Source organism: Penicillium malachiteum (genome assembly GCF_028827825.1).
Source record: "Penicillium malachiteum strain IBT 17515 chromosome Unknown utg000005l:1.0-9002435.0:326005.0-9005861.0, whole genome shotgun sequence".
In the NCBI taxonomy this organism is placed as follows: Eukaryota; Fungi; Ascomycota; class Eurotiomycetes; order Eurotiales; family Aspergillaceae; genus Penicillium; species Penicillium malachiteum.
This window is the reverse complement of record NW_026643099.1, coordinates 3,385,740-3,404,552: the sequence shown is the minus strand read 5'-3', so window position 1 is coordinate 3,404,552 and position 18,813 is coordinate 3,385,740. Positions and strand designations below refer to the sequence as shown.

Here is an 18,813-nt window from a genome sequence, read left to right as displayed (position 1 = left end):
TCAATATCCGAGGAAGGTTACGCCTCCATAAACCGTCACCATGTCGACCGCGGAGGAGCTTCTGCGCGATTTCGAAGAAGATTCAGACTTCCAGGATGACGGCCTTGAACAAGATCAAGACCAAGATGAAAGCATGGATCAAGATGAAGAGCTAAACGCATCCAAAGAAGGCGCCGACCCCACCAACGAGTTTGACCGTTCGATCACTACAGGTGACGAGCTCACCCGACTACACAAAGTTCTACGCGACCACTACTCTATCCGATTCCCGGAACTAGAAACCCTCGTCACGAGTCCTATCAAGTATGCGAAAACCGTCGGTATCCTCAAAAATGGACCTCTGGACGATATCAAAGCGCTGTCAAACTCCATAGATGATATGGTGGGCGAGTCGCTCAAGTCCGTATTGGACGGCCCATCTCTGATGGTTGTGGCAGTCGAAGGAACAACTACCCGTGGCCGTGAGATGACCGATTCCGAGCTGAAGGTGGTTCTGGATACATGTGAAAAGATCATCAGATTGGATCGTGAGCGTACAGCTCTTACAGAGAGTATCCGATCCCGCGTGAATCAAATTGCGCCTAATCTCGCAACCCTCATCGGAGCCCAAACCGCTGCGCAGTTCCTTAACCAGACTGGTGGATTACTCGAACTGGCTAAGATCCCCGCCTGTAACCTCGGTGCACAGGGATCCAGACGACAGGATGGATTGGGTTTTGCTACGAATCATGGAGTCCGGTCTCAGGGATTCCTCTACGACTCACCACTCATTCAAGAGGTGCCCAATGATCTGAAAAAACAAGCTATTCGAATTGTCTCTGCAAAAATGGTTCTGGCTACTCGTGCCGATGTATCAAACTACAGCAAGGACGGTTCTCTCGGCGAAGACTTGAAAGAACAGTGCTTCAAGCGTCTGGAAAAATTGACCGAACCTGCCCCCAACTCTGGAGTGAAGGCTCTCCCAGCACCTGACGACAAGCCTTCCCGAAAGCGTGGTGGTCGGCGTGCCCGAAAGGCGAAGGAAGCTATCGCCATGACCGAACTGCGCAAGGCTCAGAACCGGGTTGCATTCGGTAAGGAAGAATCAGAGGTTGGATACGGCACTGGTGAAGGAACTGTTGGTCTGGGTATGCTGGGTCAACAGAACGATGGCCGGATTCGTGCTACACAAATCGACCAGCGCACACGTGCGAAGCTCAGCAAGAACAATAAGGGCTGGGGAGGAGCCACACCATCCAGCGGCACAGCTTCCTCACTACGTGGTTTTGGTCAGGGTGGTATGAGCGGTACAGCCAGCGTTCTCCAATCCAAGGGTCTCCGCAGCTCTGGAGTTGGAACTTCTCTGGGCGGTGGCTCGGCTGGAACGGCCAGTACTATTGCTTTCACACCGGTGCAGGGTCTAGAGCTTGTTGATCCTAAGGTGCAAGCGGAACTGAATCGCAAGCGCAAGGCCGAGGAGGACCGATGGTTCAACTCTGGAACATTCACCCAGGTTGGCGGTGGACAAAGCAGCGTGCAAGTCAAGGATAAAGAAGGGTTTAAGGTCCCTACATTGCCACCTAAGAAGAAGGTGGATACCGGGAATGGCAAGATGGGACCTCCCGCTAGGCCATAGTTGCATGCGCTTATCATATTTCTTTTGCTTGCGCAATTTGCATTTGGGAGGCGTTCAAATATGATCAATGACGGGGCTTGGCTTTCATGTTAATGTGATACCTCTTTTGTATAGTAGACAATATCCAATGATAAAATTTATGTGCCCTGGATATGGATAGCTACATGGTCTCATTTGAGATGTCTTTCTCTCGCTTTTAATCAGTGATCTACGGTAAATACTTACTTCAAGTTGCCACCGCGACACGTTTTGGTATTATGCAGGACCTTGCAGTGGTCCAGGGGCAACCTTTGACCAGCTGCACTTCAACATGAATAACCTTGGGCTCCACTACTCAAATGTCTACGAGGCGTTGCTGATCAACCTCGCCGCTTTACTCCGTACACACACCGACAATTGAGAGGAATATATTTTCTTTATGTGCTATTATTGATTGATTTATTGGGTTGGACGGAGTACTCCGTCCACAGAAAACCCAGATTCCAGTCGAATCTTGACCAGTGAGATTGTACGTGTGGAAATTTTCAACTTCAATATTACTAGGTAGTATGATCATCCATGACTTTAGCCCTGGAGATGTCGGATGATCCAACTCATCCGTTCTATACTACTGCCATCTTCCACATGTGCTCAATTACAATGCAGAATCTACAATAAATTAAATAAGATAATTTCAAACAAGTTCAATCACTGTTCAAGTTTGGTAGCAAATCACGTAATCCATAAGTTTGGAAATATCGCCACCTGCAAAATTTACGCATAAAAGCGGCAACGGATCCAGGTACCAGATCCAGCACTTGAGATGAATATTCGAAATCAGAAAAAAATTAGGGTTGTCCTGAAACACGTGGAGTAATTTGTCACCCTTTCACCGTGTAGATCAATTCAAGTTCAAAGAGATACTACGAATCAATGAATTTCTATTAGTAAATGCATATATAGAAAAAAGTGACCAGTAAATGTCAACGTAATCCCTGACCCAAACTTTGATATGGCGTGCTAGTGCCGATTTCTTTAGCCGGTCTTTCGCAATCTGGGGGAATGTGGCACAAATAGAGAAACATGGTAGCGGTGTGCAGAGCTTGCGTGCTCATTTTATGGTATAAGAGATGAAAAGCTTTTGTCCTTTTCATTATACCCTTTGCACCTTGTTGTCGAGTACAGCATCTTTTTTCAACATTATCAAGGCCATCATCGAGACACGTCGATACATATACACTTGCATATACCCTGTGACTTTTCTTTTCTTTCTTTTCTTTAAACAAAATTCATATTTCAGAAAGCATCGTTCGCATTCAATCATGGCGATAGAAATCCCCATCCAAAAACCGGTAATCACATCGACAAAACTCGACTTGAACAAAGAACAAGTATCAAGTCCTGACCAGACCTTGAACAGTCTTCTTCGTCACGATCTGGTAACATCAGACTTTGAGGAATTGAAATTCCAAGCTGCAGCATCCCGTCAATTGCAATTGCAAAAAGAAGGACAGCAATATCCATCTTCGGACACTGATTCCCGTCTAATCGCCTCGCCATATAATGAATCTCCGCATCTTCTCGATTTGAAGACTCTGGACGACCAAAGTCGACTTTTATCTCTTGCATTGGCGTATTTCAAGCCTATTCGAAACGACTATGCCACAGCAGAGTACTTAGACTCTTTCAACTGGACCGAAGTCTTCGATCTCCTGAAGACTTTTTCAGAGAATGAGGGTCACACATGGACAACGCAAACATTCTATGTCGTGTCCTTTCGGTCACGGTTACAGCCAAATATCGATAATGAGTATTTGCATGCATTGGATGCCTACTCGCACCAGGAAGCTACCGCAAGTGGTGGATTGTTGAAATATTGGTTTGGGACGAAGAATGAGCAGCGGCAGAACCTGGCAACTTGTAAGTGGAAAACTCTCTCATCCAGTTCTCACTTTGGTGATCAAGTATTGATGATTTTTTGTAGGTATCTGGCGCAATAGAAATGATGCGAGGCTGGGTGGTCGAGGACCGTGGCACGCCAAGGCGAGAGCGGCTGGGCGAGAATGGTATGAAGAGATTGTCTTCTCGACCATGAAGTTGGTTATTGAGAATGGTGTTTCATCTTGGAGCATGAGTGAATGGACGAAGGAAGACGAATGATGGGGCTATATCTCTCATTAGCATATCGGTGTTAGTTTTGTTGTGTATAGATCATGTTGCATCACCTGTGATTTGAAGCGAGAAACTATGAGACAAACTTGAATTAATAATGCAACATCTGAAATATCTACCCTGTTCACTTACTACTAGGATGGTCAGATAGGTGAACTCACGCATGTGCCAACACGCTGGATCCTCATCACTTGATCACCTGGGCCCGGATAAGAATAAAGCCTGTCCAGATGTCCAAGCTGACATCTGGAGCAATAGTATGAAGAACTTGACCCAGTTCAACATTTGAATAGGAACACTATGAAATCACTTGTATCCACTGACACTCCCCACTTGAAAGGGAAAGGGTATTATCCCCCGCTGTGGAGGCGCTCTAGGATCCACTCAGCTCCTAATTTAGTATAAATTCCCGCAACAAAGCGGGGATAGTTACCCTTGTTGTTGAGGTCTGGGTATCAGTTGAATTAACATTCAGTCACAAGCACCACAGAACTGCTGACATACCCTTAGAAGCGGGGCATGTATGACAATTATTAACTTCTGGTTGGAGGGTTGAAGGGTTTATTTCTTGTCTTCAAGTTCCCCGCGATGGTGGGGTCCAGGATTAAAGAGAATACTGGAAGGTCACGGTTCAAAATGGTATAAATATGCAGTGTGACCTGGTGATTATTCCATTCATCTTAAGAATCATACGTGCTTTTACCAGACTAACTGGGCAACAAATCCAAAATGGTCGCTATCTTAGCAGACAACCTTGCAGTCACCGACGGACCCTTGAACTCAGACAATGCAGTCCTCCTCCGCCCCTCTGATCCCTCACTCCCTCTTGAAGAGCTCCGCAAGCGATACGATAATGACGGATACCTCTTCCTGAAGCAAATCATCCCCCGAGAAGATGTCCTCGAAGCTCGCAACGCATATTTCTCATCAGTACAATCCACTGGTGTCCTGAAGCCAGGATCTGAGTCTGTGGAAGGAATCTTCAACCCATCCAAGAGTCACGAAGACTACCCAGGTATTGGCGCAGGACATGCCGAGGGTAACGGAAGACCTGGTGGTGACCAAGCAGCGGCATTTGTCGACCTTGCTCTAAACGCTCACTACGCGGACTGGTATGCCGAGAAGTTCTGCAACCATCCCGCATTGTACGACTTCATTGCGAAGTTCTCCGGTTGGAATAAGGATACCCTTAACCTACGCCGTACACTGCTAAGGAATAATATTCCCGGCTCCAAGCCGATTGGTGTACACTATGATCAGATCTTCTTGCGCCACGGCGATCCGACTAGCATCACCGCCTGGGTTCCTATTGGAGATATCAAGTTGAATGGTGGTGGACTGATCTATCTGGAAAATGGTATGTTGCGGCGTCGCTTCTACTTACACTGATCATAGATACTAACAATGTCACAGGGGATAGCATTGGAGTTGAGCTTGAGTTGGCATTTTACAAAAAGGCAAAAGAAGCCGGGATGAGTGATGACGAGGCTAAAAATGCCTTTAATTCGAATATGATGGCAACGGGCTTGCTGTCGGAATTCCCGGCTGAATTTGCCCGTGAACATGGCCGACGTTGGCTGGTCTCGGCCTACGAAGCTGGTGATGTTGTCTTGCATAAGCCTCACATGGTATGTTGACCTCATCTAGTTGATGTGCCTAAGTTAATGGTAATTCTAGATCCATGCATCCACTATCAATCATGATCCGGATAATGTTATCCGCCTTGCTACCGATCTTCGATTCTGTGACTCGTCAAAGCCATATGATAAGGTTTGTTTCTCGAATCTTGATCATGATAAGATGAAGATTCTAATGATGTCTTAGAGATGGATGAACCATTATACTTTCAATGATGGCGTTTGATATTTTTTATCAGGAACTCGAAGTCATATACAAAGGCTGGCACTACCATTGCATGGCTGCTGTCATCCATCGTCGAGTCGTATATTCAACCTCGTACGCTGTGATATCTTTGTTTTCATTTTCCAAAAAGGTATATATTAAGTAGTTTGAGAGATGAGAATATTCCAAAGTTCAAATGTTATTACACAACATTTGAAGATCTCCTCGACTAAAATTAGAACCAAACGACGTCAATATGGCTCAGGGGAGTAACACACTTCATTCCCAGTACCCCCCCCCCCCCCGATTACAACCCTCCCTATACTGCAATAGAGCTTTGATTGAGCCCCTTCTCGGCACTGTCATGATGACATACCAGGTTCAGAGTTTTGTTGTGTTTTGACGTTGGTTGGACGGGGAATGTCGGTTGTCATTCCAGGGATTAACGACGTGCACAGACATCTCTAGTTTCGCATCAAGGGTCTCCTAAGAGACCACAATAGCGGGAAATTTATCTTCAAAGTAAACTGAAAAATAGTTAGATTGAATCAAATAGCGGGAAATTCAATTGGTTGTTAAATGTAGCCGTTTTAGAAAATATGAGGCACTAGGTTTACTGGATAAAGTATGCGAGAGCCGGAATTCATTGTATCAATCCCTCATTCCACAGGACCCTTCAAGTGATAAACAATTTTCAACTCCTGAGAAAACAAGCTATATGAATCACCAGTGGATCCTGATCGACCACGGGTGTGGAGACCCTCTATTCTTCTTGTGTACTTCCCCCTTGGCATTGCTGTAACTCCAGCACTTTTCAAACATTCAATTTCAGACCTCAACTTCATCCAACAACCATAATCAAAATGCTTTCTCTCGGATCCGGGTCCTCTTGGACACTCGCCATGGTCACTGCGCTTTTGGCCACGACTGTTTACGCTGTTCCAATCCATGATTCGGGTGCAACTCGAACTGATGCGCAACGGGCTTCAGTGATAGAGCCTCGCGACCCGGTAAGTCAACGCCATGCACGATCCAGCTTCTCTTAACCTTTCTAACACTCTCACAGAGAATTATTCCCGATACTGAGCGCTACCTTGCCGACGTCCTAGGTATGCTAGGCATCCCATCACCAGGAGCATCGGATGTCCCATCAAGCACCCCTTCAGTGGCCGCAACACCAACTAGCCAAGCAAGCCATGGTAAAGCACAGAGTGTCATTCCGACACCAGTCGCCGCAACACCATCCAAGGTCCAGCAATACAGTCCCACTCCTTCTGCGACTCAGTATATAGATGGCTGGACCGTTACAACCTCCATCAACAAGAACAAGGATACCAAACCGATTGAGAACATCCAGATTGGAAGTGGATGGCACGGTGGAAACAGGATCCATGCTTCTGATGTCCCGTTCATCATGGATTCTGTTTACAGTGCGGTTGCAGATCGGCTTAACGATTTTGTTGATAGCTCCGATGAGCTTACCCTGGATGATGAGTGATCGGTTGGGAGGTTATATGTCTGTGTTTGGGTGATTTGAAGACTTGGAGATTTTTCTTTTTCAAAAGAAGTTATAATTTGACAGGATTGGATGATGTGATGTGATGTTATTATTCTATGATGATTTTATAGCTTAACAATTGTATAACTACTTTGTTTTTGGAGATAATACTGGAAATCGAGTTTCAGGTAATTCTCTTAGAAAGTTGTAGTTCAGATATGCTCATCTGTTTTCAACGATTTCTCCACTGAAACATCACTATTATGTACTAGTATTTCAATCCCATCTGTGAAATCATATCAATCGATACCATCTCCGACATTTGAAGGCAAAGGCCCATGGGGTTTGGTAACTAAGCAGTAAAGATGCGTACTTTCCGATCTGCACTACCAGTAGCCAAAACACATCTTAACTCAGACTGACCACTTTCACTTCCAGGGTCTCTTTTAGTTTCCAGACAAAGCGTCGATAAACTGGGGTTTTCAACATCACCCGGTGCATTAGGCACCCATCGAATACAACTGACAAACCCGCCATGCACATTCTCCATTGTCTTCCACAACCTTGCCCCCTCAGCCAGATCCCAGCACCGTAACACTCGATCATCGCCCACACTAAGCAGGTATCTTCCGCCTGGATGAAACACCAAATCTCGAACCCAGCCGTCATGACCCACCAGAGTCTTAATCAGGGCACCGTGCGAATGCCAAAGCTTGATCGCCATATCCCGACCGGCTGTAGCAACAAATAAAGCTGATGGTGTCACTTTCGGATCTGGTTTAAGGCCTGCTAGTGCTGCAAGATACCGATGGCTGGCTGGGGGAGCAAAAGCACAGCATTCGAGGTAGTTTCCATGGCCTCGAAGGACAGCTTGAGAAGCACCTGTGGTAACATCCCAAATTGTTGCATCATGATCTTTACCACCAGATACAAGCCATCTCCCATCGAACGAAGGTGCCACATCCCGGATCCAGTCGCAATATGTAGAAATTGTTTTCACGCAGGTGCCACTTGAGACGTCCCATAAACGAATCGATGAGTCACGGCTAGCTGAGACAAGGATATTTTGATCCGGCTGGAGAAATCGAATAGAAGACACAGAATGATCATGTCCTGAGAGAGTTCGAATGTTCGCGTAATTATTGCTAGGATCCCAGATCTTGATTAGTAGGTCATTAGAGCAGGAGGCAAGTATGGTGCGGTCATTTTGACCACCGAAATCAAGCCCTGTTATGGTTCCGGTGTGTCCTTTAAAGGTCTTGTCGAGTTCACCGAGCTCCCAATCCCAGATCTTGATGGTACAGTCCTCTGAACTGGATGCCAAAGAGGAGAATCGAGGGTGGAATGCCACACATGTAATTGCAGCTCGGTGAGATTGCAAAGTATATGTTGGCTGTACTGGAAGCCAGTTGACTGGGTCCTTGCTGCGTGGCTGTGATTTAGGCAATGATTCAAGTTCTTTGCTTAGTTGTTCGACCTGACTTTCTAGCACCATGATCTGGGAATATTTTAGTAATGATAGACTACTTGGGTATAAAGGAATTCCTCATACCCTCCTCTGAAGTAGTGTGTTGGTAGTCCATTTTTTCTTCAGTATCTTGGAAAGCTGTTGCAGTGTCTGGTCGGTATAATCTTCATTCAACCCCAATTCGTCCCGTAGAGTTGTCACAGATTTCTGGGCGTTTATTGTTGATAGATATCCAATTATCGCTTTGTGTCTGTTGATAATCAGTAAAGTTCTTTCAACTCGGGGAAAGGATAAGTATACAGCTCTGTAGACTGTGACTCGGTCAAAACAGTTCCCATGATCAATGTGACTCGGACCTTGATATTAATTGTTCCCCAGGGTATAGTATTAGTGAAGGTATACTTTGGTTGCAGGTGGGGAGTTGCCAGTGAGATTGAAGCTGTAGCAACACCGCCCGGGCGTGACTTAAGTATTGAAATGTTTGAACAAAGAACTAGACCTCGGGATTGCTTCTTTCATCACCAGGGGCTCAGCGAAACCTATTCCAACAAGAATAGAGAAAGGCTTTACTGCAATACTTCAAGTTGTTTCGTAAATTCCGGTGTCTGCTACCTGGGCAATGGTGTCAGGGGTTGGATAATGGGCCGCCATGCAGGGAGTTTACTAATCACATCTAGTCCAAGCCTTTTTAGCCATAAGATGCAAGGCTGGCTGTGCTATCAAGGTCTATGCCCAGAGCTCGCAGGATGATCGGATTAGCGATTGAATAGAATCCTTGATTTCTCACAAGATTGAATGGAAGACTTCAGTAGGAACTTGAATAGAAAATATCATCAATAACTGAGAGATAACCATAATAATGCGTCTAAAAACGCATCAATGTACAAGATAAGCTGTTCAACAATGACTTTTCCCCCGCACATGGCGGATTCTTCTGAAGAAAAAAAACCTCCATCTCTATATCATTCATGAAGTCATCGATAGCTTTTAAGAAACCATGAAATAACTCCTTTCGAAAATCATGCCAAGCAAATAAAAATCCCCGACCAAAAGATCAGGGAGGCGATTCCGCCAAAAAAATCCGGGTATGCGTGTAAAACAGTGACCGGAGAGCCTGTGGAATTGCTTGCAGGGCAGATTACGAGGGGTGGGCGAGCTCACGATGATCCAAGAGATGGACGAAGAATTGCCCAAAGGGTAGTTAGAGCCATTGTCTAGCCAAATTTCTTGCCACCAGGATCATCATCGTCGCCACCACCATCCTCGTCACTGTCCATGGGAGAATCCTCACCACGAGAGTACATCTCGCCCTGCATCCGCACTGGGACTCTGAAAACGCCTGGGAACGCCATTAACCGCCTGAACCCTTTTGTGCTACGGCGCAACCGGCGCCGGTTGCGCCGCCGCTCAGAATCGCGGCCATCACGGCGGTGATGGCGACGATGATGCTCATTGAAGATGCCCTCTTCAGGCCTCCTCCTCCAGGAAGTAGTAGTTGCCTGCCAACTTCTGCTCCTGGTCCATCTGACTCTGGTACTTGTTGATACGAGGACGGTAACTGTTGGGGTCACGACGGAAAGTGACATCCAGGTTCTGCAGGAACTTGTTGCAGCCAGTGACCAGAGACTCGGGAGTGTTGGCGTGGGCGTCGATGGAGGGCTTACCGTCGAAAACGATGACACGGTCAGCAAGGTAGGTAGCCATGATGAAATCGTGCTCGACGATGAAGGCAGTCTTCTTGGTGTGCATGATGAAACGCTTAATCACACGAGCAGCGATAATACGCTGTTCAGAGTCAAGGTAGGCAGAAGGCTCGTCAATGAGGTAGATATCGGCGGGGATACCCAGAGCCAGGACAATGGCGACACGCTGCAACTCACCACCAGACAGGTTCTGGACCTCCTGGTCAATGAAATCGTCAAGCTTAAGGGGCTTGTAGACATCGGTCTGGAATTGGGGCGAAAGGAAGGCAGCCTTAATACGCTTGAAGAACAGTTGACGCACAGTACCCTGGAACTTGGGGGTAATCTTCTGGGGCTTCATGGAGATGTTCATCTTGGGAATCGAAGAGCCGTGGTCGGGCTTCTCAGCACCAGCAAGCATCTTACAGAAAGTAGTCTTTCCAGTTCCGTTCTCACCCATCATGACAATAATCTCGGAATCGGTGAATCGACCAGAGTCGATCTTGAGGTGGAAGTTGCCGAGGGTCTTCTCCATGTTGGGGTAGCTGAAGGCACGGGCCTTGTCGGCAAGGAAGTCGTCACCAGCCTCGCTCAGACGGAAGCTGAGAGATTCCTCACGGAAACGCAAGTTCTCAGTGGGGATGTGACCATCCAAGAAGATGTTGATACCCTCACGGACAGAGGAAGGCAGAGTCACAACACCATAGACGGCAGGGCGACCGTAAAGAACACAGATGAAGTCGGAAAGATAATCGAGGACGGACAAATCGTGCTCCACAACAATAACATAGTCATCGGGACGGAGAAGGCTTCGGATGGTACGAGCAGCAGCCAGACGCTGCTTGACATCGAGGTAGGAGGAAGGCTCGTCAAACATGTAGCTAGGATGAAGTCAGACGCGAGCTCCGCTTTTTCTTGGTGTTTGCTTGAATAGGTACTTACACATCAGCGTTCTGGACACAGACCAGACCAAGGGCAAAACGCTGCAGCTCACCACCGGAAAGGTGATTAATATCACGGTCGGCAACCTGTCTCAATTCTGCGAGAAATTAGCCCAAATCCAAGGACAATTTTTTTTATATCGATTGACTTACCCAAAACATCCATGATCTCCTCCATGTTGTCAAGTTGGGCACGACTCTGAATGAGCGCCTGCACCTCCTTGACGGGTCCCTTCACGGCGCGAGGAATCTGGTCAACGTACTGAGGCTTCACGACAGCCTTCAAGTCATCTTCCAGGATCTTGGTGAAGTAGTCTACCTCAAGTTAGTAAATTGAACTCCTTGTAGAACGCATATTTTGAAGACTGACTCTGCAACTCGGAACCACGGAAGTACTTCAGGATCTCCTCCCAGTCAGGAGGATTATCATAACGACCCAGGTTAGGCTTGAGCTTTCCACTGAGAATCTTCAAAGCAGTACTCTTTCCGATACCGTTTGTTCCAACAAGACCAAGGACCTGTCCAGGGCGGGGCATGGGAAGACGGTGAAGCTTGAAGCTGTTGGCCGAGTAACGGTGGGTGACCTGGCTCTCCAGGTTGGTAGGCAAGTTGATGATGTGAATAGCGCCGAAGGGACATTTCTTCGGACAGATACCGCAACCAATACACAGGCGCTCGGAAATGAAGGCGATCTTCGACTCGGGGGTGACCTCGATACAGAGTTTACCGGTACGGACGACAGGGCAGGCCTTCTTGCACTCTTGACGACATTTCTGTTATAAATCAGTATAAAGCTCGTTTTGATATCCCATACGACTTCTCATACCTTCGGTTTGCACTAATGGTTCGGAAATTTTGGTAAGCGGGCTGTGAACGAGGTTTTTTTTCATCGCATTAGCGGGGTAGACTTGGAACGAACCTTGTCCGAGTTGATAATAGCAATACTTCAAGACGCAAACTGATTAGCGACGCGCATTTATAGAAGTGGAATCTTGATTCTCCATAGACATCAAGTACATACCGTGTAAGCTTGTCAGACATGATGGCGGCGGCTTCGGTTCAAGGAACCAGTGTCAGGTATAAAAGCGGGTAACAAGGAATGCGTGCGCTAGGGATTTTCAAAGAGGGACCGTTGAGGGGAGGCAAGAGCGTAACTTGCACGACACTGTTGATCGGTTGCAGTAGAGCAGCAAGTATCTGCGCAGGCTCAAACTGGCGGAGTTGAAGACAACAATGGCAGCGTCGGGGGCAAGAAATGAACTAGGCTTTCTTCTTTCTTATTGTGGGCTGAGGTGCCTCAGGCTAAAACGTAGTGACCGCCCAGAGGGATGCCCGCATTATTTATCAGGGATTTAATTGGTTGAGAGAATAGTCACGGAATAATAGTTAATCCAGTCATCGTTTGATATCACATGACTGACAGTTGTTCACGCGCGAAGCGAGTACGCTAGTCCATATCGGTAAGCCCGGGAAAGTTAATGCCTGACCCCTCAGGCCCCGCAGTCGATCCTTGCCCGGAAACCAAACCAAACCCGAATCATCCTCCCCCAACTCTCATCTCCCTCACTCGTCTTGTCTTCTATCTCCAGCATCTTCGCCTTCCCCACCCACCATTACTTTTTTACAACATTGATACCTTAGTCTCCCCTCTTCTGGGGTCACCACGCTATGGAGTGTAAGTTATTATTTTTTTCTTTTCGTGTTAACGCATTCCCAAAACATGTCGCCAGAGCACCTTTGTCCGGGTACTTCTCCGCGTTCATCGACCCACTGTCAAGATTGCCAAAATCATATGGTTTACACGAGGTGGAGGAATCTGATAAACCGAATTACCCAAATGTGATGTTCTCGTTCTTACTGGATGGTTCATCGTGGTCAATCCCCTCGTGGCGCCTGCTTCAGTCGTGACCGCGTCCATCAGGCTGAGCATCAAAATCCATCAAAGCCCATCAAGTCTTGATATCATACCCCAATCTACCATCTATTAGCTTCAAATCCCTGCAAATTGAGTCGCGTATCACTGTTCTACCCAACTTCACAAACCTAGCATCCCCACGAGCCTGAATTGAGCTTCAATGCTGACTGACCCCTCGGTCATAGCATCTAGCATGGTGATCCCATCAGGTCAAGAACCTCCTTCTACATCTACAATGTCAAATGGCTTCTTGCATTCGCCATCTGCCGACTACGCCGGAGCAGATAGCGATGCATTTGCGAGAAGCGAACGAAGCCCCTCCGAACCTGTCGAGTCCCATCCTGTCTCCGAGTCCTCCCCCGAACCCGATGTCGCGGACGATTCATATGATGCCGAATCTCAAGCTTCTGATGCCGAAGATGAAGACGTCGTGATGGAAAACAGTGATGAGGAAATGGATCGGTCGAGTCGTGAAAACTCTTCATCACCCAATGGCGATCGAGGTATGAAGCGCAAATCATCGCCGCCGGATGAACGCGAGTACATCAACCAAAATGCCGATCTCTTCGGACTGCGTCGAAGTGGTCGTGCTCGCACAACACGCCATCTCGTGGACTCATCCGACTCGGAATCTGACGCTGTTGCGCCGCGCTTGAAGCGTCGGCGCAAGGAACCATCTCAACAGCCTTCCAAAACCTCGCGGTCAGCTACTGTGTCATCGTTCTCAGAGACAGAAAGTGATGATGAGTACGGTGGGAAAAATGCTCGTGCGGACAAGGCGAGGCGTCGTCGTCTTCAGCAAGCTCCAGGCATGGAACCATCCCTCTCCGAGGTTCGCTTTTCTACCAGAAACGCGTCCAAAGTGTCAAATTACAATGAGGATGAGGATGATGAGATATTTGAGGAGGATGCCGATGAGCTCGGCCCAGATTACTGGGCTGCCAGCTACGCAGAAGATACCCGACCAGCCGTCGATGTCGTTCTTAATCATCGACTCAAGGACGACTCAGATTCCAATGGCGCGGACGTAGACCGCCAAGACTTCGAGTTCTACATTAAGTGGCAAGACCAATCTTACTACCATTCCAGTTGGGTCCCCAATGAAGAACTTGTGAACTATCGGAGCACTCGTCGTGTGGATAATTACGTTCGCAAGGTCCTCAATGAAGATCTTCGCCTCCAGCATGACCCAGATGCCCCTCCGGAAGATCGTGAAAAGTGGAACCTCGATCGCGAAAGAGACGTTGAGGCCATTGAGGATTACAAGCAGGTTGAGCGTGTGATTGGTGTTCGGGAAGACAATGGCGTAACCGAATATCTTGTCAAGTGGAAACGTCTCTTCTATGATTCATGTACTTGGGAACCAGAAGACCTGGTCAGTGAGATCGCACAGCGTGAGATTGACCGCTTCATTGATCGTTCTGCTCGTCACCCTGTCTCCGACAAGATGGAAACAAATCCGGCCACGCGCAAGTCATTCGAACCTATTCATACCTCACCGAGCTTCTTAGAAAATGGCGAGCTGAAAGACTTCCAAGTGAAGGGCTTGAACTTCCTTGCATTCAATTGGGTTCGAGATCGTAACGTGGTGCTGGCTGATGAGATGGGTCTTGGTAAGACCGTGCAAACTGTGTCTTTCATCAATTGGATGCGACATGTTCGCAGGCAACAAGGTCCTTTCATTGTGATTGTCCCCTTGTCAACAATGCCTGCATGGGCTGATACCTTTGATTACTGGACACCGGACCTGAATTACGTTGTTTACAATGGCAGCGAAAAGGCTCGCAGCGTTCTGCGCGACTATGAATTGATGGTTGATGGGAATCCCAAACGACCAAAATTCCACGTGCTGTTAACGACCTATGAGTACGCCATGAATGACTCCCCATTCCTTGGACAATTCAAATGGCAGTTTATGGCCGTTGACGAGGCCCATCGTCTCAAGAATCGTGACTCCCAGCTTTACATGAAGCTGGTCGAGTGGAAATGTCAAGCCCGTCTCCTTATCACTGGTACACCAATTCAAAACAATCTTGCCGAACTGGCATCTCTCATGGACTTTCTGAACCCCGGTGTGATCCAAGTTGATGTTGACATGGATCTCAACTCTGATGCCGCATCACAGAAGCTGGCCGAGTTGACAGATGCTATTCAACCGTACATGCTACGACGTACTAAGTCCAAGGTGGAGAGTGACCTTCCTCCAAAGACAGAGAAAATCATTCGAGTTGAGCTCTCCGACGTTCAGCTGGAGTACTACAAGAACATTCTCACCAAGAATTACGCTGCACTCAATGATGGTGCCAGGGGAGTCAAGCAGTCACTTTTGAATATCATGATGGAACTGAAGAAAGCCAGTAACCATCCTTTCATGTTTCCCAATGCAGAGGCGAGAATTCTTGAAGGAAGCACCAGACGTGAGGATATCCTGCGCGCTATGATTACCAGCAGTGGAAAGATGATGTTGCTGGATCAACTTCTCGGCAAGCTGAAGAGAGACGGTCATCGTGTTTTGATTTTCTGTCAAATGGTTGGCATGCTCAACATCCTCAGTGAATACATGGAGTATCGTAACTACAAGTATCAGCGTCTGGACGGAACCATTCCTTCAGCTGCTCGTCGCTTGGCCATTGAGCACTACAATGCCCCCGAAAGTACCGATTTTGCATTCCTTCTCTCCACGCGTGCCGGTGGTCTTGGAATTAACTTGATGACTGCGGATACAGTCGTCCTGTTTGACTCGGATTGGAACCCACAGGCTGATCTGCAGGCCATGGCTCGTGCTCATCGAATTGGACAGACCCGCCCTGTCAGTGTCTATCGCCTGGTTTCAAAAGACACAATCGAAGAAGAAGTTATCGAAAGAGCTCGAAACAAGCTGTTACTGGAGTTCATCACAATCCAACGTGGTGTCACTGATAAGGAAGCCTCTGAGATGCAGACTAAGATGTCTCGGGTCCTCGGTGAACCCAATTCAACAGAAGATATTTCTCGCATTCTTAAGCGTCGTGGCCAGAAGATGTTTGAGCAGACTGACAACCAGAAGAAGCTGGAGTCGCTTGATATTGAGTCTGTGCTTGCCAACGCCGAGCTTCACCAGACCGAAGAAACTGAGCAGATTCAAGCGGACGGTGGTGAAGAATTCTTGAAGGCCTTCGATTTCGTTGACATCAAAGTGGATGATCTTAGCTGGGATGACATTATCCCCAAAGAGCAACTGAACGAGATCAAGGCGGAGGAGAAGCGCAAAGCAGATGAGAAGTATCTTGCAGATGTGATCGAGCAGAATCAGCCGCGAAAACGCCAAGCTGCCACTCAGTCCCGGGATTCACGGGAGGAGCGCAAGGCAAAGCGACAAGCTCGAGCTCAAGTTGCTATTGAAGAAGATGACGACGATGACAACAGCTCACTGGACCCGAAGCGCCCCTTGGGTGAAAAGGAATACCGGGCTCTTTCTCGTGCGTTCCTTCGTTATGGTGCCATGGAGGATTGCGAGGAACTCATCCTCGAAGATTCTCGGTTACAGAATCGCGATCGGGATACAGTAAAGGCCGCTCTCGACGAGATGACTCAGAAGGCCGAATCTCTTGTCCAGGAGAACTTGGCTCAGTTGGAGGCTCTCAAGCAATCTGGCAAGAATCTCACGAAGAAAGAACAAAAGGCTGTTCTTTTTGATCATCACGGTGTCAAACGGTTGAATGCCTGGACCATTGTTGACCGACCACCTGATATGCGACTTGTTCGAGATATGACTACCTCTCTCGCAGACTTCAGGAATTTCCGTCTTCCAGAGGCCACGAAACTAGCAGACTACAGTTGCCCCTGGGGTGCCCGAGAGGACGGTATGCTCTTGGTTGGTATCGCTCGACACGGATTCGGTGCGTGGACTCAAATCCGCGACGACACAGACTTGGGTCTCGGTGATAAGTTCTTCTTAGAGGAGCATCGTGTGGAAAGGAAGACCCAACGTTTGCAGGGCGAGGAAAAGTCTACCAAATCTCCTGGCGCTGTTCATCTTGTTCGCCGAGCGGAGTATCTGCTCTCAGTTCTGAGGAACAAATACAGCAGCGGCAACAACGCCAGCGCTAGACGGGCTGTGGACAACCATCACCGAAACAACAAGCGTAATTCTCGTTTTGGCAGTGGCAGTGTGTCAGCATCTCCTGCTCCATCATCTCGGAAGGGTCAAAGAGAGGTTGATCGTGCACGACAACGCTCCCACACTAATACTGGTCGGGATGGCAACGACCGTCACACCCCCAGTCACGACCGGCCCAAATCCGGCCATGATGCTGGTCGTCCTCGACATCGTACGTCTGACGCTGACGAGCTTCGTCGTCGGAAATCTCAAGAGAATGGTGGATCGAGCAAAGAGAAGGAAGATATGGCCTTCATGCTGTTTAAGCCTATTGTAGGCATCCTGGACAACGTGTCCAAGATCACAGCCAAGAACTACCCAGATAAGTCTAAACGGGCTCACGAGCTTCGAACCACCATTATGAAAATTGGCGAGTTCATTTGTGAAACTCTGGGCAGTGATAAGGCTATGGCCTCTCTGGAAAAACGCCTGTGGTAAGTTCACTATGAAATATCTCTTAATCAATACACATCCGTTCATCTGCTAACCTTCTAATCAGGGACTATGTTTCGGTCAACTACTGGCCTAACAGAGAGGTTACTGGCACCAAGCTTCAAACCATGTTCCAAAAGGTCCAGGAAGCGAAGAATGCCTCGAAGCCCTCTGCCGGCTCATAGAGTTCTCCGTCTCTGCACATCCACCCACATCCACACTCTTCCTTACAGATGGCAACACACATGTCATAAAGAGCGGCGGGAGTGCCCATCTCAATTTTTCTTATCTCTCAGATCCACGTCACTTCCCTCCCTCCCTCACTTCACCGCGCTTTTTTAAAAAGAAAAGTCAATGATTTCATTGAAAGTACATACGGATTCAATGAGCTGTATGCATGGCATTGCGAAAGGCGTCGAATGATTTGCGCTACCCAAAAACAAGCACAGAAGGAGAATTCGATTTGACTCGGATTACGATTCGAACGTCAGATGATATTTGCATGGCGTGTTTGGGGTTCTCTTTTCGGAGTTTCTATCTCCTTGCTCGTCTTTTCAGCTTTGGCTTTTTTCCATTTATTATTTCTTCCTTCTCTCTTTCTCTCTGTCCCTCCATCCTTCGGCAGATCGCGAAACTTGATCTCTACCCTTTGGAGATCTAGGGTAGCTGGATCTGCCCACGTCTAATTTTCTCGTCTCCGAACGTGCTCAGATACAGTCATTAAAACTGTTCTAGCAGGCCACGGCTTCCTTTCCCATTTTGATTCAACATTGGAATTTCTCGATGTCATTTTGTTTTTCAGCACATTGTATCCTATGGAGTGTGGCTACCCGGCGTCGACTGATTTTTCTGTATTTGCACAAGATCATTCAGCTGGCTTGGAGCACTATTTGTGATGCCCAATCTCCCATGTTTTATTTTTAGAATAAATGAAACGTCCTCATCAGGACTTCTTACTCTATTTTCTTTCACAGATACTTGGTAGATCGTAATAAGATAGTATTAGGGACATCGATATCGACAAGTCCGTCGTAAATCAGTTTGATAAAGATAACCGGGAATATGCTAGCATCCAGCATAGAAATAAAAGTAAACTATTCATACAATTGTCCATCCCTTCCAACCCTTGGT

General features: G+C 47.5%; 8 protein-coding genes across 8 annotated transcripts; 5 read left to right on the top strand and 3 right to left on the bottom strand.

Moving 5' to 3' along the window:
• Window positions 1-40: 40 nt before the first annotated feature.
• Window positions 41-1,615, top strand: N7483_011259 (U4/U6-U5 snRNP complex subunit PRP31; the record flags this gene model as incomplete). The annotated part of the gene is made up of 1 exon (XM_057094686.1): window positions 41-1,615. The coding sequence occupies one exon, from the start codon at window positions 41-43 to the stop codon at window positions 1,613-1,615; it is 1,575 nt and encodes a 524-aa protein (XP_056940657.1).
• A 1,301-nt stretch (window positions 1,616-2,916) lies between these two features.
• On the top strand, window positions 2,917-3,754 carry N7483_011258 (uncharacterized protein; the record flags this gene model as incomplete). Its single annotated transcript, XM_057094685.1, has 2 exons — window positions 2,917-3,514; window positions 3,579-3,754. 2 exons carry the CDS (start codon window positions 2,917-2,919, stop codon window positions 3,752-3,754), a joined length of 774 nt encoding a protein of 257 aa, XP_056940656.1.
• A 741-nt stretch (window positions 3,755-4,495) lies between these two features.
• On the top strand, window positions 4,496-5,629 carry N7483_011257 (uncharacterized protein; the record flags this gene model as incomplete). Its single annotated transcript, XM_057094684.1, has 4 exons — window positions 4,496-5,123; window positions 5,180-5,394; window positions 5,444-5,536; window positions 5,591-5,629. 4 exons carry the CDS (start codon window positions 4,496-4,498, stop codon window positions 5,627-5,629), a joined length of 975 nt encoding a protein of 324 aa, XP_056940655.1.
• Window positions 5,630-6,471: 842 nt separating this feature from the next.
• On the top strand, window positions 6,472-7,106 carry N7483_011256 (uncharacterized protein; the record flags this gene model as incomplete). The annotated part of the gene is made up of 2 exons (XM_057094683.1): window positions 6,472-6,618; window positions 6,675-7,106. 2 exons carry the CDS (start codon window positions 6,472-6,474, stop codon window positions 7,104-7,106), a joined length of 579 nt encoding a protein of 192 aa, XP_056940654.1.
• Window positions 7,107-7,458: 352 nt separating this feature from the next.
• On the bottom strand, window positions 7,459-8,912 carry N7483_011255 (WD40 repeat domain-containing protein; the record flags this gene model as incomplete). The annotated part of the gene is made up of 3 exons (XM_057094682.1): window positions 7,459-8,604; window positions 8,659-8,824; window positions 8,875-8,912. 3 exons carry the CDS (start codon window positions 8,910-8,912, stop codon window positions 7,459-7,461), a joined length of 1,350 nt encoding a protein of 449 aa, XP_056940653.1.
• Window positions 8,913-9,788: 876 nt separating this feature from the next.
• Window positions 9,789-10,027, bottom strand: N7483_011254 (uncharacterized protein; the record flags this gene model as incomplete). Its single annotated transcript, XM_057094681.1, has 2 exons — window positions 9,789-9,895; window positions 9,931-10,027. 2 exons carry the CDS (start codon window positions 10,025-10,027, stop codon window positions 9,789-9,791), a joined length of 204 nt encoding a protein of 67 aa, XP_056940652.1.
• A 14-nt stretch (window positions 10,028-10,041) lies between these two features.
• Window positions 10,042-12,238, bottom strand: N7483_011253 (ATP-binding cassette domain-containing protein; the record flags this gene model as incomplete). The annotated part of the gene is made up of 6 exons (XM_057094680.1): window positions 10,042-11,137; window positions 11,199-11,295; window positions 11,351-11,512; window positions 11,568-11,970; window positions 12,117-12,141; window positions 12,219-12,238. The coding sequence occupies 6 exons, from the start codon at window positions 12,236-12,238 to the stop codon at window positions 10,042-10,044; spliced, it is 1,803 nt and encodes a 600-aa protein (XP_056940651.1).
• Window positions 12,239-13,347: 1,109 nt separating this feature from the next.
• On the top strand, window positions 13,348-17,867 carry N7483_011252 (chromatin-remodeling ATPase CHD1; the record flags this gene model as incomplete). The annotated part of the gene is made up of 2 exons (XM_057094679.1): window positions 13,348-17,684; window positions 17,750-17,867. 2 exons carry the CDS (start codon window positions 13,348-13,350, stop codon window positions 17,865-17,867), a joined length of 4,455 nt encoding a protein of 1,484 aa, XP_056940650.1.
• Between the last annotated feature and the right edge of the window lie 946 nt (window positions 17,868-18,813).